Source organism: Leucoraja erinacea, chromosome 3, assembly GCF_028641065.1.
Source record: "Leucoraja erinacea ecotype New England chromosome 3, Leri_hhj_1, whole genome shotgun sequence".
NCBI classification, from domain to species: domain Eukaryota; kingdom Metazoa; phylum Chordata; class Chondrichthyes; order Rajiformes; family Rajidae; genus Leucoraja; species Leucoraja erinaceus.
Genome location: NC_073379.1, coordinates 15748238 through 15765932, shown reverse-complemented (window position 1 = coordinate 15765932; position 17695 = coordinate 15748238). Strand labels below are relative to the sequence as shown.

Genomic DNA, 17695 nt, shown 5'->3' with positions numbered 1-17695 from the left:
AACCTTCTTAAAAATTAAGAGAACTGAATGAAATTTTCAGTTATTGTAGATTGAACCATTCTGAAACAAATATAAAATAATCTTACTTGGATGACCCGAAATTAAAGCATATAATTAGTTAGTTACCCAAGTATAGCTAATTTCAAACTTCAATTACTAGATCTAAACATCTATCCATTTCTTAATAAATGATTAACATTTTTAAATAGCCTAAGTGTCCAAATATTATTCACAAATAATTCACGATAAAACATGATTTTTAAATCTCATTTACATTAATTTATAGGCCAAATGGAAGGAATTTAGTGTTCAATTGCTGTAAATTAAAGTTAAATTTAAATCAGCTTTCTAGTGGGATCCTGTGAACGCGCTGGTTTAGAATGTTCACATTGCGGTGGATTTGTGCCCTCAAATGCCCAGAAAAATACTGCGGGATATAATGGGCCCAAAATGAGCTACTCGCAACATTAAACTTTGTATAAAGGGTTCTTAAGAAGCCCTTTTTAATGTAAAAATAAACAGCTTACCTTCTGTTATCTGCTCTATGCGACCCTGACGGCTGCCGGTGGTCGCGGGTTTAGAGATTGATTTTTAAACTACTATAACTATTATACAAGGCCTTTAAAACAAATAATAGCTTTTGTGACGGGGTCTTCCAGCGATTTTTCGTTAATAATTAACTAGGCTGAACATCTTCGATTGGAACAGCCTAGGGAAAATCGCGTTTTAAACCCGCCCCCCTCTAAACGGCGCCAAAATCGCGCACACCCACAGCGACAGATTTTCAGCGACGCTTCAGGTAGGCTTTGCAACATACCTAGACACTATTTTTTTTCCCGATGGTTTCTGATACTGTGGAATACTGTACTTATTGTGCTGATGTATTGCTGATTTCCTTACCCTTTTGAATGCATTAGCCTCTGTGATTAGTATTGTATTTATATGTGATGTTTTACATCATTGTGATTATACACTACAAATGCTTCCAATCTGTTTATTAGTGGGATTCATTCCTATTGCATTCTGATGTGTGGCATTGTGCATACTAGGTAAACTCGCTGTGGAACCCAACATTTCAACAAGGAGAGCTGCAAGCACTTCTGAGACTGATCTTTCAGATATAAATTATAATACTCTGAACATTTCAGACGCAACAAAAAATGCACCGTCACTTCTGCCTCCTGAAGAAAGTGTACAAACTGACGCAAGATGTAATGCATCAGTAGATGTGGATTCCATGCAACAGGAGCTGGGTGCTGATGACGATTACAAATGTGAAAATGAAGCTCAAGATGCTGCAGAGACGGCAACGGCAACTGCCGCAGTATTGGCTTGTTACTCTCCAGAGATTTCAACGGCAGTTATTGATGAGGGCATTCTAACAGGGCAATCAGACACAATTACACAAAGTACAGGTTCTACCTCTAGTACAACGCTAAAAAGGTAAATATGCTCTGCATTCGTACTTGTAATCATGTTGCGTCCTCCGCTAGTTTTAGTCATTAGTTTATTGTCACATGTACCGAGGTTACGTGCTAACCAGGTAACCTCGGTACAGGTGCACAACCTTTTATCCGAAAGCCTTGGGACCAGACACTTGTCGGATTTCAGCGCCGCCCGCGGTTGGACGCCCGCAGCCCCAGCTCCGCGAACGTTGGGAGAAGGCGGCCTCAGCGCCCTGGAGCTTACCGCACAGCGACCCGGTAAGGCATTGCCCGCTCCCGCTGGTATCCCAGCGCTGCGATGCCGCCGACTCCCAACATTTGCGGAGCTGGGGTGGGGGGCGTCTGGCCATGGGCGGCGCTGGATTTGGAGCGCCTCGCAGCCAGGGGTAGAGTTGCTGGGGTCGGAGCTACCACCGGCGCCGCCCGCAGCCCCAGCTGGGAGTTGGCGGCCACAGCGCTGCGGAGCTTACCGCACGGCGACCCGGTAAGGCATTGACCGCTCCCCGTCTCTCCGACCAGGTAGGGGATTAAGAATTAAAGTTTACCCCTTCACCCCCCCTTCACATAAAAGCCCTCCAAACTAACTGACTAACATTTAAGCAATGATTTACAGATGTTTAAGTGTCTCCGGGGAGGAGGCAGCCGCTACAGTAGTACAGACCTGGGTTGACCGTGGGTTGTTTCGGGTCAAGTTTGGCGCCAAACGCGAGCTTTGGTGTGCAGACGACATCCTGGAAAAAATGGCCGGTTTTCGGAGTTTTTCGGTTTCCGGAACACCGGATAAAAAGTTGTGCACCTGTACATGTGGCAATAAACTAATGACTAAAACTAATGACAAATTGTTGACTTGTACAAAGAGAGCTTTGGACTGTTGTCTCAAATACATGTTTTGATTTTGCACATCTTCATTAATTCCCCCAGAAAGTGGAAGTGGATTTATAATTTGTGCTTTGGCACGTAACATTTTTGTTTGATCCTTGTTAATGCATTCATGCTGATTGCCTCCATTATTCCCCATGGTAGTTTTCATGCCTTTGTCACTCTCCAGGTTAAAAAAATGAAAGAACTTCCCAGCAGGAATGGGCCACCCTTGGATATTTTTGACACAGAGAGAATCTATTTGGCCCATCGTGTCTCTGTCAAACAAAAGGTCTACCCATCCTGATCCCACTTTCCAGGCTAGGTCCATAGCCCAGCAGATCATGGCTCTTCAAAAATACACCCAAGTACTTTTTTCAAAGATTATAGAGCAGCGCAAGATGCGCCACTCTGCGAAAAAAACGTAGTATGACATGGGTGATTGTTGACGACATTTTATTGGGCTGCAATTTACAATAATAATATAATTTACAATAATATTAACTAAATATGTGAAGTGATCGATGCTCTATAAAACACTGTTCCCTACAACACTGATTACACCAAAGATGATAGAGCGGATCAATCTTTGGAACGGATTACACCAAAGATGCTACAGGAGCATTGCCCGCTGCCTCAGGCTTGAGGCTCTCCCGCCGGCCGCCTTCATCTTGTATCGGGGGGGACCGAGAATCAGACCTGGATCAACTCAGGAGTGGAGGAAACGTCCTCTTCCCCCAAAGATACAAGAGGAGCCTCTAGTATCTTTGCTCTTCCCTGCGACCTGATGTAAGAGCAGATTGTATAACTGTGGAGTCCGTCCCCGCTACCAAAGATGTCGCGTTTGGCATAAACAAATGGCGGCCGTGACGTTCCGTTACGTACTATACGTCAGCCCATTGGATTTCGGAGGAGTGGTTTATCTTGCTCTAGGATCTTTGCTTTTTTTAAAGTTTCTATTACTCTTCCAGACAGCGAATTCAAGACCCCTACCATCCTCTGAATGAAAGAAACATTCCCACATTTCCTCTCCAATCGCAGACTGTGAGGAAGGCTGTCAAAATATACAGTGAGATATATTTCAGCTACAGAAATGGGCAAATGGGGTTTATTTTGAACAAGTGCGACATGTTACACTTTGGGAGGTCAAATGTGAGGGGGAAATATACAATTAATGGCATGACCCTTAATAGTGTTGATGTACTGAGGGATTTTGGGATCCAGGTTCATATCTCCCTGAAAGTGGCAACACAAATAGATAGAGTGATTAAAAAAATGTACATGGTATGCTTGCTTTTATAGGTCAGGGCATTGAGTATAAGAGTCAGGAAGCTATGATGCAGCATTATAGGACTTTGGTTAGGCCGTATTTAGAGTATTGTATGCAGTAATAGGAAGGGATATAAGTTGCCTACTGTAACGCAACTGAACCAGAATGAATCTGATTATGCTTATTCAATGAATGTTATATATCTGGTGTAATAATATTTTAATTAGCATCAAAACAAACACATTTTACTGCTGATTTTTCACCATGCTATTAAAGAAATCTTATAATTTAACTGTCATTTTATTTAATTTTTTAACAGACCAGTTCGCAAACCTCGAGGCTTTTTATCCTTCATATCAAAAAAGTCCTCTGAAGGTGAAAGTGAGGTGAAATCCAAAAGGACGAAATTTCAGAAACCATGTATAAATCTCCCCCAGTTTTCTGGGAAAAGGCCAATCCCAACTGCAGCAGATTCTGAAGAAATGAAACCAAGTGGTTCTCCACCTGCAAAAAGGCAGTCTTGTGAAAAGGAAGATGGGAGTCAACCCAACACCACAAGTCCCCCAACTAAAGTAAGTTACCATTTGTTTTTGTGCACCCTAGAGTGTTTAGATAAAGTTGATGGTATACTGAGATATAGCAAATAAAGATAAGTAAGTGAATTTCTTTATATTTCTTCACTTTGTTAGCTTTATTATAAGCCAATTTGGATGGAGTTAAAACATACTATTGAAAGGGAAGTATTGTGTTTTATCTACGCACTTTAAACTTTCCTGTCCCCTCCCCACAACGTGCCCCCTATAATCATCAAAAGTAATTGGCAAAGAACATAGAACAATACAGCACAAAATATGCCTCAACCCATGATGCCTGTGCCAAACATGATGCCAAGACCAATACCTGCACATAACCCATATCCCATTCCCTGCATATCCATAACGCTTATCCACAGAACATGGAAACATAGAAAATAGGTGCAGGAGGAGGCCATTCGGCCCTTCGAGCCAGCACCGCCATGCATTGTGATCATGGCTGATCGTCCCCAATCAATAACCCGTGCCTACCTTCTCCCCATATCCCTTGATTCCACTAGCCCCTAGAGCTCTATCTAATTCTCTTAAATCAATCAACCCTAATATATCCAAAAGCATTTTCAAGGCCACTAATGTATCTGCTTCAACCAACACCCCAGGCTGCGTATTTCTGGCAGTCACTGCCCTCTGTGTATAAAAGAAAACTTGCTTGCACATCTCCTTTAAACTTTGCCCCTCTCACCTTAAAGCTGTGCCTCTAGTATTTGATTTTCCCATCCTGGGAAAAAGATTCTGACAGTCTACCCTATCTATGCCTCTCTTCATTTTATATATTAGGGTTGATTGATTTGAAAGTTTTCCCTTGGTCTGAAAAACCTCTTGGGTTTTTTTAATAAAATTTCCAATCTGAATAAGATTTGTTTGCGAAACAAGAGTCCCACTTATCTATTGGCATGTCCAGGTGTGAGTATTTTAGATAATAGCACGTTATTACTTATATCCATGACTTTGCAGGTGACGGGTAACTCATCGTTACAGAGTTGGCAGTCTGAATCTTATACGGAGGAGGCCTGTTGTGCAGCAGAACAGGACACAGAACAGATGCCACCAACGAGAGTTGCAGAATATTTCTTCAGTGACATTTTCACAGAAGTGGAGGAACAAGAATGAAGAAGGGATGTATGTGAAGCTACAAATGTAATCGGTATGGGTACATCCCAGAATAATGTGATTAGGTTCTTGACCTAATCACTGCATTGGGGTCATGTGATGTATGAATCTGAACAGACCTTATTTGCTTTTACTTGCACTACGATCTCCTATTAATGTACTTCAGTTGTGATTGCAATGGGGATTCAAAATTTTGGCCGACTTCTTCACTAAAGTCAGAAAAGTAGCCTTTCTTGAAAGGATATATCAAGATTTTGCAGGGTGATTTATTGTAACAACGGTTTTGTTATACATGAAAAATAACTGCTATTTACTATTCTTTCAATATATTATAAATTCATCCAGTAGAATGATATTTTTATTCTGCAGTTGTGTATGATATTTAAGGATCTTGCATTCTCTGAATGTGAATAATGCCTTTTTTGTAACATATAAGCTTGACCAGTCGAAATACACACTTGAACAATGGCAACTTGATTTACCTTTAAAGTGATGTAAATGTTATTACAGAAAAGGGCATACAAGAGGTGTGCTTACTCATATTTCTGTTTATTGTATGAACTCATTCTGATATTGACTTTCAATGAACAAAACGTGTATGACGTCAATGTATTGCACTTTAACATCCAAGTAATTAATCAGGATCACTTTAAATTAGGGAATCTAGAATCCATGAATGTATGAGTTATATATATTTGCCAATGCAGTTACTCACCTGAGAAAAATGATTTAAATGTAGTATTTCTTGGTTATAGTAAATGGAAAATCATCATATTAAAGCAATAAATAGTGGAACCAAACCAAAAAACATGATACAGAGAAAAGCAATGAATGCACAGAGTCTAATTGAAAAGGTCAAATTGTATTATTGAAATAATTCATTGACATCTAAGTTGTAAGATAAAAGGGCATAGTATGTTTTTGGATTTTGAATGCAGATATTATTGAGAGAAGTGGAATAGGAACTAGTTACATTTGTGCACAAATTATTACAAAAGTAGTTGACTGTTATGGTTTGTTTTCAACAATTTGGATGCATGTCAGAACAATGCCTTGTGATGAATTCGTAAGTCTGTCTCCATTTACAACTTTGTTGTAATCGTGAGGATCGCACAAATTTGATGAGTTTCTCTGATACTGAGGACTGTTTTTATCACTCATTTGTTCTTTGAAGAATGTGCCTTATTCATCTCACACACTCATGGGGCTGATGGTGACATTCCTTTTAAATAACTAATCAAAAGTAAATATTTGCAAGTTTGGATGTGAGCCTGTCGGGCTAATATCAACATTTACTATGATTGATTTAAGTTTAAAGTTGCGATGGACTGAGATTTGTTTGCATGTCATACATGTCAATAATGAGAGACAAAATTATTTTTTGTAAAATTACCTGCACTTGTGTTTTTGATCTTGAATATATTTGCATATTTCAGAACAAATTTTAGTTTTGGGCAAATTGACCTTTTTAAGCTCCTTCCCAAGATGTGTTTTAAAACAAGCTATTAACTATGTTCCTTTAGTTAACATTATGGAAATGTGATATGCTGTTAATCAGACTGTCTTTCAATATGGGACATAATCACATTTGCAGATAATTTACCTCATTTTTTTGTATTTGGAATATTATTTAATATTATTCTACTCAGGAGACTTTGATATTTTTGATGACAAACATTGGAAAAAAATTGAGAGAGAGGAGAGATTTCGAATGAATTAAAATGTGAACTTGTTATGTTGTTAACTGACTTGGCTGTGGTCTATGTAAAAACGACGAACTGCAGATGCTGGTTCACAAGAAAAATGACAAAGTGCTGGAGTAACATAGTAGGTCAGACAGCATCTGTGGAGAAAATGGATAGGTGATGTTTCGGATCGGAACCCTTCAGACTCGCATTTTGGGTCGAGACCCTTTATGAGACAGGAGAAGGGTCCCGACTCTAAACGTCACCTATCCATATTCTCCACAGTTGCTGCTTGAGTTATTCCAGCCCTTTGTGTCTTTTTTTGCAGCGGTGGTCTATGTTGTGGTATGTTAATATTTGGAAGAGACTACTTGCAGATATTATCAAAATGTTCAGAGGGTGATCAGCACATCGACAGGTCGTATCACTGTCTGGTTCAGCAACTCAATCGCCCAGGAACAAAGGAGATTACAAAAGTAGTAGAAATTGCCTAGTCCACCACAGGTACTGACCTGCCCACCTCCTTAAAGATCTAGAGGAGACACTGCTTCTAAAAGGCAGACAACATAATCAAGATTCCACACCATCCTGGCCACGCTCTCATTTCACTCCTGCCTCTCGGTGTCCCAGTGACTTCCCGGTTCAAATATGGCTATGAACCATCGTGGCTGCACCAAAACCTTCAAGTTTGATATTTTGGTTAATTATGTTATCTACGAGTGATGTATTTACTTGCCGTTTACGCTGCTGTACGCAATTAATAAATTGTTCCATTGTCATTACAAGATCCAAGCCCAGTCATATGTCAGATATATGACAATGAAACACCATTAACTAGGCTCTTGACATTAATGGGGTCTTGGAGCAGGGGCAGAAGTGGTAAATGGCCAGTGCTGTATTTCTTGCAATTGCAAAAAGGGCAGCCGGTCTGATGGAGATGGAACTGGCTTTACTGTTCCACAGTAGTCTAGGTCACTGAAATGAATGTGTTTGTAGTGGAGGGAGGGATTACTTTCTGTTCTTTACTTATTATTAAGATGAGCCCAGGCAGAAATACACTGTGCTTTGGCGTCGCTCCCTTTTTCTTTAAAAGGAAAGCACAAGTAGCTTCAACTCGGCACCCGCCTCAACCACTCTGAAGGGGGAATTTTTTTTATCAGTGCATACTATATAACCAAAAGTGTATTGCATAACCACTGTGAATTATATAACGGTATACATTGCATTGTTCAACAACAAAGAGGCTCGACCAGCCCCGACCCGGGGGCCGATCGCCGGTGCGGGGGAGCTGACATCCACCGATGCAGGAGCTGATCATCCTGATGTGGAGGGCCAAAACACCGGCGACTGCGGGTCAAGATTGTCCCGTCAACGGAGGGCTCGAGGCCCCAGACCGCGGGAGAGGTGAGGGAAAAGATTTGAACTTTTTTTCCCGCCTTCCATCACAGTGAGGAATGAGGAGTCACTGGTGGATGTTTATGTTAAAATGTATTTTGTGTTCCGTTGCTTTTTATTTGTATGACTGACTTGGCAAATGAAATTCCTTGCATGTTGCAAAACATACTTGGCTAATAAAGTATTATTGTGATTGATACACAAGGATGTTAGCTCACACAGTGGGATGGATAGCCTCATATCCCATGGATTTTGGTATATTTTTCCAGCACATTAGTTTGTACTAAAATTAAGAGCAAATATTAAGCTTGAGGATTTAATTGACAAGGCCAGTTACTTGATTGTCTAGAGAGATATCAGACACTAGGGTTGATGAGATAAATGCCAACAAGTTTTTTTTAATCTCTGCATTAATGGTGCAAAGTCAATTTTAAAAAAGGAACAAATTCTACAGATTTTACAGTAATGTGATGAACATTATTTTTAAATTAGAATCCTTGTATATCCGTATCAATTGTAAATGTGCAGTTTTATCATACCCGTTACAAACTGCAGAGAAGCAGAATTCATTCAGAATAGGCTGTGCTGTGGTGCATAGATATTCCTGATTAGAAAACAGCAGCAGATATAGCTCACTCCATCATGAACTTGAAAGCAAATGTTTAATCTTTGATAGTCTCCCTCAAAATTCAAAAGTGAGAGTTTCAATTGAAAAGCCTACGTCTTCTATAAAACAAGCTGTGGAGCAACCAAGAGAAATATCCACTTAGGCTCCTAACCAGCAATGTGAACTGTATGGAGGTCATAGAAACATAGAAAATAGGTGCAGGAGTAGGCCATTCGGCCCTTTGAGCCTGCACCGCCATTCAATATGATCAAAGGTCATTGAACTCTACTGAGCAGAATCATCTACAATAATTAAGAGTATTTAACTGTTTAAAAAAAAATCCAGAATTTTGTCAAAAATAACTGACTCAAATTTCATAATTTTTCCAATGCAAGTTGTTGCTGATAACAATTGCAGTTGTTCTAAATACAACCTTTCTCCCCCCCATATTTGAGAAATACTGTGTGGTTTAACTTAGAAAATAACAATTAACCTTTCCATTGCACACCATTTGACACCTTACTCTTTAACATCAAAGGGTCCTAAATATAGCAATTAATTCAAGCAGAATACAAACAGTCATATCTACCATCAAGAAAACTCAATGTCAGCTGCCTGATGGAGTAACCATTTTGCTATTCATAACTGCATCTCAAAACTAATCGTGGCTGCAAATGTTACAATTAAAGTTAAGCTGTTTTGTGTATCACCATAACTGAATGGTCAACTCCTGCTGCATTTATTGGACTGCATAAAGCCACCAACAATATCACCCAAAGCTAAACATTTTCAAATAAGACTGATCAGAAGAGATATGTACAGAAGTTTGAAAGAGAAAACACAACCACGCTGCACTTTAAAGTTTGGATACAAGTCAACTAAATTTAGCTAAGCTTTATGTGGAGCCATCTTACACAGTAGTCAAAGGGATCAGTGAATGGCACAGGATAACTTTAAACAAATTGGAAAAAGATTGTACACCAATACATTTTTATCTCTGTATCTGTGTTTGCAACAGTCACCCCAAACTCCTTATTTTCAGCCAAAGATTTTGAATATTCTTTATCCAATCTCACCTCAAGTTCATTTAGAAGCTGTTCTGTTGTCTGTAGATGAACTTTTAGATTTTCTGCAAAGGAGGACATTCATAAGTCTATGAAGATACAACCACCTGAAATAGGACAATTAAGGGAATAACTGTTAAGAAACACGTTATCCACCAACTTGGGTCATAACCCAAGATTCCAATTCTAGTTTTAGGTAAATGAATAAATTGCTGGTTTTATCCTGCTGCGGTGAGGTAGTTTCTGAACCTTGATCGGTTTATCTTGCAAGTTTTGTCATCAATCTCTGAACAAATTTGGTATCTGAAGCACTGAAGTTCTCAAGTGAATTATGACTGTTAATTGGACAGGTCTTACTGATAGCAGAGAGAAAGTATTGCAATGAAACTTCATAAACAGTAAATAAATGTAATTATGTAAAATGTATAGTATGCACATACACTAAAAAGATCCTTTACATTTGCCTTGCCCTTGAATAAACAGCTGGGTCAGTTGCACAAGCCCATAATCCACGTGTAATTTACTGTTGTGTTTTTGTCTTCTCTTAGTTGTAAATATGTATGTCGTCATTTGGAAAATGACTTACTCAAATGTCATTTCAACATCTTCCTTGTTTGAAAGGAATTTTACAGTATTACTGCACAGATTCATCTGTGGGCTGCTTGTAAATTCTGTAAATAAAAAAAATCATCTATAATTTTTGTTTACAGCAATTTAATATCATTGAGACTTTTAATTTTCTAACGTTTGCTACTTTTATGTTACAAACTATTGAAGGCTGTGAACATGGAGACACTGGAGACTACACATGCTGGAATCTGTCCCAAAATGTGGCCTGTCCATTTCCCTCCACAGATACCATCCTCGGAGTGTCTGTATCGTCTTTGAAATCACATTTACATCTTCCTAATATATCTTGCTAAGTTTAATTGACTATTAACACCCAAAACCATTTTCCTTAGACTCCAGTTGCTGGAATAGTTTCCTCCCTTGATAGCCATTGAATTCAGTTTCACCAAGGCACCTTGATGCCGCACAATGTCACATGGTGCCTCAACGTCAAAACCAGTCATTCTCACCAATTGCTAAAGAAATATTCATTCAAGGGACAAGTACTTTGCAGGCTGAGCCAACATTTGGTGGTGGGAACTGCCTTCTTCAGTCCTTGAGATGTGGGTATAACCACAGTGGTGCCAGGGTGAGAATTCACAGATTTTAATCCAGAGACAGTGAAGGTGCAGCAATATATTCCCAAATCATGATGGTGTGTGGCTTTGAGGGTAATTTCAAGGTGGTGGGAGTGTTCCCATGCTTTTGCAGGCCTTGCAGCTCTTGCCTTTCTAGCTTCTAAGCTTCAGACGGTGCTGTCTAAGACATCTTGGTGAGTTGTTACAGTACATAGTGGAGAAGGTACAAACTGCTTTCTACTGTACACTGGTAGTGAAGTGAGTGATTGGTTGAGGATGGGATGCCTGTCCAGTGGGCTGCTGTGTCTCAGCTCTAGCTACCTGAGAAGTGTTAAAGCTGTACTCATCCAGGTAAGTGAAAGCTGCTCTTTGGCGCATCTTTGGACCGTAATGAGAGTGGAGTGGTCCTGGTGATACCAGCCACTTACCCTATCCATATCCGCTTTGAAATCACCTTTACATCATCCTCCCTGCTCATTCATACCTGGTTTGCTATCATCTGCAAACGTGGGAACACGATATTCGGTTCCCTCAGCCAAACTTGATAATGGTGAATAGCTCGAGGCCCAAGCACTGATCCCTGTAGTTACCCCACCAGTCAGTCTGCCAACCTGAGGAAGACACACTTATTCTTATTCTTTGCCTTCTGCTGTTAACCAAATGACAAACCATGCTCGCATGCTATTCCAGTTTATTTTCCTACTGCATGGGATCTTATTGAAAACTTGTTGAAAATTTAAAAAAAATGGCAGAACCATTGCTTCCCTCCCTACTCTTTCTATCCCGCTCTCCAGCCCCCGCAGTTCCATGTTTTATTCTGTAGATCACAGCTGTAAAGATTTCCAATAGATTAGTCAAATGTTACTTTTGTTCATATATCCGTGTTGGCTCTGCAAGGTTGGACCGCATTCCTTAGGGTCAAGACCTGATTTTACTGAGACAGTCAAGATCCTTAGGAGGCATGACAAGATAAATGTCAGGAAATATATATAAGTTGGTGAAAATGGAAATAGGGCACACAGTTTCAAGATAAAGAATCCTATTTAAGATGCTTATCAAAAATGACAGCAGGATCTTGATCAGCTGGGCAGGTGGGCTAAGGAAAGGCTAATACAGTTTAATGCAGATAACTGCAGGGTATTTATTTAGGGAAGTCATAAAGTCGTACCCTTCGGCCCAACTTGCCCCACCTAAGCTAGTCCCATCTGCCCATGTTTGGCCCATATCTCTCTAAACATTTCAATAGAGGAGTTGCTGCCTTACAGTGCCAGAGACCCTGATTTGATCCTGATTATGGATGTGGTCTGTATGGAGTTTGTACATTCTCCCTGTTACCGCTGGGTGCACCAGTTTCTTCCCACACAACAAAGCGGTACAGGTTTGTAGGTTAATTACTTCTGTGAATTGTCCCTAGTGTGTAGGATAGTGCTAGTGTACTGGGTGATCGCTGACTCCACACTATGTCTAAAGATGCAACCTGACCTGCTAAGTTACTCCAGCACTTTGTGGCCTTTCTTAACATTTATACTCAATGCTCTGACTGATGAAGGCAAATATACTATATGCTTTTTTAATTTTACCACTTTGTCTACTTGTGTTGTCACTTTCAGAGAGCTATACACTTGGATCCCAAGACATTAAAACCATGGCAGAAACAGAAATTAAACAAAAAAACATTTCAAATGTAAATTTTATTCGCAATAAAATAAATATACAATACAAAGACTCTGTCAAAACTCCTAATACATTGTTAGTGCCTAAACATTCAACATTGTTAGTGTCATATGTAGAAATGTTAGCACCTGCCTTTACACCGATGATCAAGGAAAAGTGGAGCCCACAATAGTCCATTGATGGCTGTGGAAGCTAAATGATGACCATTTATACGGCACAAATGGTACTTGCAATGAAGATATATTGTATTGTATTGTATATCTTTATTGTCATTTCCTGAGTATTCACATACCCAGAGGAAACAAAAAAACGTTGCTCACCCAGTGTCCATTCAGTGTGCATTAAAAATAAATAGAAATAAAAATACATATATCATGAATAAATTTAACACTCTACTAAACATTCAACAGGCGTTCCGATCGGCAGCGGCACGACAGTGGCTCTGCTGCAGTGTGTCCAGGTTGGTGGTTGGTGCGCAATACTTTGGCAGGGGGCAAAGTCCATTTAGCAGTCTATTAGCCTGCGGGAAGAAGCTGAGGAGCATCCTGCTGGTTTTGCAGCTAATGCTCCTGTACCTCTTCCCAGATGGCAGGATGGAGAATATGTGATGCGATGGGTAGTAGGGGTCTTTGATGATGGAGATGGCTCTGTCAGGGGAGACGGAAACTAGAGATACACAAAATGCTGGAGTAACTCAGCGGATCAGCCAGCATCTCTGGAGAAAAGGAATAGGTGATATTTCGGGTCAAGACCCTTCATCAGACTGACAGTCAGGGGAGACGGAAACTAGAGATACAAAAAAGTACAAAGAACAATGAATGAAAGGCCCGAAAAGAATAAATCAAAGCCAGCACCAACAATCAAGGAAAGGTGGAACCCATAATGGTCCATTGCTCGCTGTGGAAAATGTGATAATGAAGGGGATACAAACAGTGAAACTATGTAGGACGACAGTGAAATAAGGCAGAACGACAGTGAAACTAGTATGTGTAGGAAGGAACTGCAGATGCTGGTTTACTCTGAAGATAGACACAAAATGCTGGAGTAACTGAGTGGGCCAGACAGCATTTCTGGAGAGAAGGAATGGGTGACGTTTCGTATGGAGATCCTTCTTCAGAGTCTGGGGAGAGGGAACCTAGACATAGAAACATAGAAATTAGGTGCAGGGGTAGGCCATTCGGCCCTTCGAGCCTGCACCGCCATTCAATATAATCATGGCTCAGTATCCTGTACCTGCCTTCTCTCCATGCCCCCTGATCCCTTTAGCCACAAGGGCCATGTCTAACTCCCTCTTAAATATAGCCAATGAACTGGCCTCAACTACCTTCTGCGGCAGAGAATGCCACAGATTCACCACTCTCTGTGTGAAAAATGTTTTTCTCATCTCGGTCCTAAAAGATTTCCCCCTTATCCTTAAACTGATCCCTTGTTCTGGGCTTACCCAACATCGGGAACAATCTTCCTGCATCTAGCCTGTCCAACCCCTTAAGAATTTTGTAAGTTTCTATAAGATCCCCCCTCAGTCTTCTAAATTCTAGCGAGTACAAGCCGAGTCTATCCAGTCTTTCTTTATATGAAAGTCATGACATCCCAGGAATCCAGTCTGGTGAACCTTCTCTGTACTCCCTCTATGGCAAGAATGTATTTTCTCAGATTAGGAGACCAAAACTGTATGCAATACTCCAGATGTGGTCTCACCAAGACCCTGTACAACTGCAGTAGAACCTCCCTGCTCCTATATTCAAATCCTTTTGCTATGAATGCTAACATACCATTTGCTTTCTTCACTGCCTGCTGCACCTGCATGCCTACTTTCAGTCTGAAGAAGGGTTTCGGCCCGAAACGTCGCCTGTTTCCTTCGCTCCATAGATGCTGCTGCACCCGCTGAGTTTCTCCAGCATTTTTGTGTACCTCCTGCCTACTTTCAATGACTGGTGTACCATGACACCCAGGTCTCGTTGTATCTCCCCTTTTCCTAATTGACATGGAAGGGTAAGGTGTGAAAACGACAGATCAAAGCAGATGATTATGAAAACGACAGATCAGAACTAGAATGGGGCAGGAATGGAGAGAGGGGGGGGATTGCAGAAGTTACTTGAAATGAGAGAAATTAATACTCATACCGCTGGGTTGTAAGCTGCCCAAGCGAAATCTTGCAATGAATTGGGCCGAGGAGGAGAAAGTGTGGTTGTTGTGAAGGTGGGAGGAGTGTACGGATGCCAGTGCCTCGATTCTCCAGTGATTGAGGCGGAGCTGCAAGTTGCAGGCAGCCACTGACTGGAGTAGCAGCAAGCGGCCAAGTGGTTGCAGAAGCAGAAGCAGAAGCCTCCCTCCCTGTTGTGGGATGCTGCAGCAGCAGGCGGCGAGGCTGCGGCTCTGGCTATGGCTGTCCAGAGCCCGTGTCTGGGCGCTCCCGCGGGCCCGCGGCTACCATGGCGACAGAGTGGCGACCGTGGGCACGGAGCCCGAGGCCGGAGCAGCCCTATTCCAGGTAGGCCGCGCCGCAGCCCCGGGCTCGCCTCGGCCACAACCCCGGACAGGTGCACGGCGTGCGGGGAGAGGGAGGGAGAGACTACAACATTAGCAGAAACTACATGCAAACATCTACATAGTATTGTTAGATTAGGGTTCCTGTGCAAAACGCGTATTATGTTGAAGAGAAGGTCATTTATGCCGGTGACCCTTTAATGAAGCCCTTGAACTGACTATCTGACTAAGTGCCAAGTTTCTGTCTGAATCTTTTACCCATCACAACACCAACACTGTCCCGATGAGTTACTCCAACACCAGGAGCAAAGGATGGATGGCACACTGAAATGCAGGGAATGGAGGGCATATGGATACAGAGTGATACAGTGTGGAAACAGGCCCTTCGGCCCGACTTGCCCATTCCGGCCAATATGTCCCAGCTACACTAGTCCCACCTGCCTGCGTCTAGTCCATATCCCTACAAACCTGTCCCATCCATGCATCTGTTTCTTAAATGTTGGGACAGTCCCTGCCTCAACTACTTCTGAAGAAGGATCGAGACCCGAAACGTCAAGTCACATTTATTTATATAGCACATTTAAAAAACTACTCTCGTTGGCCAAAGTGCTTTACATTTGTTATAAGAATAGTATAAACAAACAAACTACATACATATATACATATAACCCTCGCTCAGTGGACGTCAGGAAAGGCTTGGGAGTATAGATAAGTTTTTAGTCTTGACTTAAAGGAGTCGATGGAGGAGGCAGTTCTGATGGGAAGGGGGATGCTGTTCCACAGTCTAGGAGCTGCAACCGCAAAGGCGCGGTCGCCCCTAAGCTTATGCCTAGACCGCGGGATATTCAGCAGCCCCAAGTCGGCCGATCTGAGGGACCTGGAGGTGGAGTGGTGGGTGAGAAGACTTGATGTGGGAGGGGGCAAGCCCATTGAGGGCTTTGTAGACATAGAGGAGGGTCTTGAAATGTATATGGAACCGCACAGGGAGCCAGCGGAGAGAGGCCAGGATCGGGGTGATGTGGTCCCTTTTTCGGGTGCCCATCAGGAGTCTCGCTGCGGTGTTTTGGACCAGTTGCAGGCGGGACAGAGAAGATAGGACAATGAAATTCTTACTTTGCTTCAGCACAACAGAACATAGTAGGCATGAAAACAGAACAGATCAGTGTGTCCATATAGCATTGTATAAATATATACACACATGAATAAATAAAACAGATAAAGTGCAAATAAACCGATAATGGGCTATTAATGTTCAGAGTTTTGTTTGAGTTGAGTTCAATACAATACAAGAGTTTCAAAACTCTTTAGATTCTGGAGTAGTTCCTGAAGATTGGCGGGTAGCAAACGTAACCCCACTTTTTAAGAAGGTAGGGAGAGAGAAAATGGGGAATTACAGACCAGTTAGTCTAACATCGGTAGTGGGGAAACTGCTAGAGTCAGTTATTAAAGATGGGATAGCAGCACATTTGGAAAGTGGTGAAATCATTGGCCAAAGTCAGCATGGATTTACGAAAGGTAAATCATGTCTGACGAATCTTATAGAATTTTTCGAGGATGTAACTAGTAGCGTGGATAGGGGTGAACCAGTGGATGTGGTGTATCTGGACTTCCAGAAGGCTTTCGACAAGGTCCCACATAAGAGATTAGTATACAAACTTAAAGCACAAGGCATTTGGGGGTTCAGTATTGATGTGGATAGAGAACTGGCTGGCAAACAGGAAGCAAAGAGTAGGAGTAAACGGGTCCTTTTCACAATGGCAGGCAGTGACTAGTGGGGTACCCCAAGGCTCAGTACTGGGACCCCAGCTATTTACAATATATATTAATGATCTGGATGAGGGAATTGAAGGCAATATCTCCAAGTTTGCGGATGACACTAAGCTGGGGGGCAGTGTTAGCTGTGAGGAGGATGCTAGGAGACTGCAGGGTGACTTGGATAGGCTGGGTGAGTGGGCAAATGTTTGGCAGATGGAGTATAATGTGGATAAATGTGAGGTTATCCATTTTGGTGGCAAAAACAGGAAAGCAGACTATTATCTAAATGGTGGCCGATTGGGAAAGGGGGAGATGCAGCGAGACCTGGGTGTCATGGTACACCAGTCATTGAAGGTAGGCATGCAGGTGCAGCAGGCAGTAAAGAAAGCGAATGGCATGTTATCTTTCATTGCAAAAGGATTTGAGTATAGGAGCAGAGAAGGTTCTGCTGCAGTTGTACAGGGTCTTGGTGAGACCACACCTGGAGTATTGCGTACAGTTTTGGTCCCCAAATCTGAGGAAGGACATTATTGCCATAGAGGGAGTGCAGAGACGGTTCACCAGA

The 17695-nt window shown here is 41.7% G+C and overlaps 2 protein-coding genes across 5 annotated transcripts in view; both read left to right on the top strand.

Moving 5' to 3' along the window:
• LOC129695333 (transcription factor TFIIIB component B'' homolog) overlaps nt 1-10718 on the top strand; it is an 89528-nt gene extending 78810 nt beyond the window's left edge. For all 4 annotated transcript variants that reach the window (XM_055632182.1, XM_055632180.1, XM_055632183.1 and 1 more), the window contains 3 exons: nt 1050-1443; nt 3893-4145; nt 5121-10718. In XM_055632182.1, coding sequence (XP_055488157.1) covers nt 1050-1443; nt 3893-4145; nt 5121-5276 — 803 coding nt within the window. In that variant the 3' untranslated portion in view covers nt 5277-10718. The remainder of the gene's footprint in view (nt 1-1049; nt 1444-3892; nt 4146-5120) is intronic.
• A 4417-nt stretch (nt 10719-15135) lies between these two features.
• mccc2 (methylcrotonyl-CoA carboxylase subunit 2) overlaps nt 15136-17695 on the top strand; it is a 74708-nt gene continuing 72148 nt past the window's right edge. Inside the window, exon 1 of the mRNA XM_055632179.1 lies at nt 15136-15379. Within this exon, the coding sequence (XP_055488154.1) occupies nt 15233-15379 (147 nt within the window). The 5' untranslated portion in view covers nt 15136-15232. The remainder of the gene's footprint in view (nt 15380-17695) is intronic.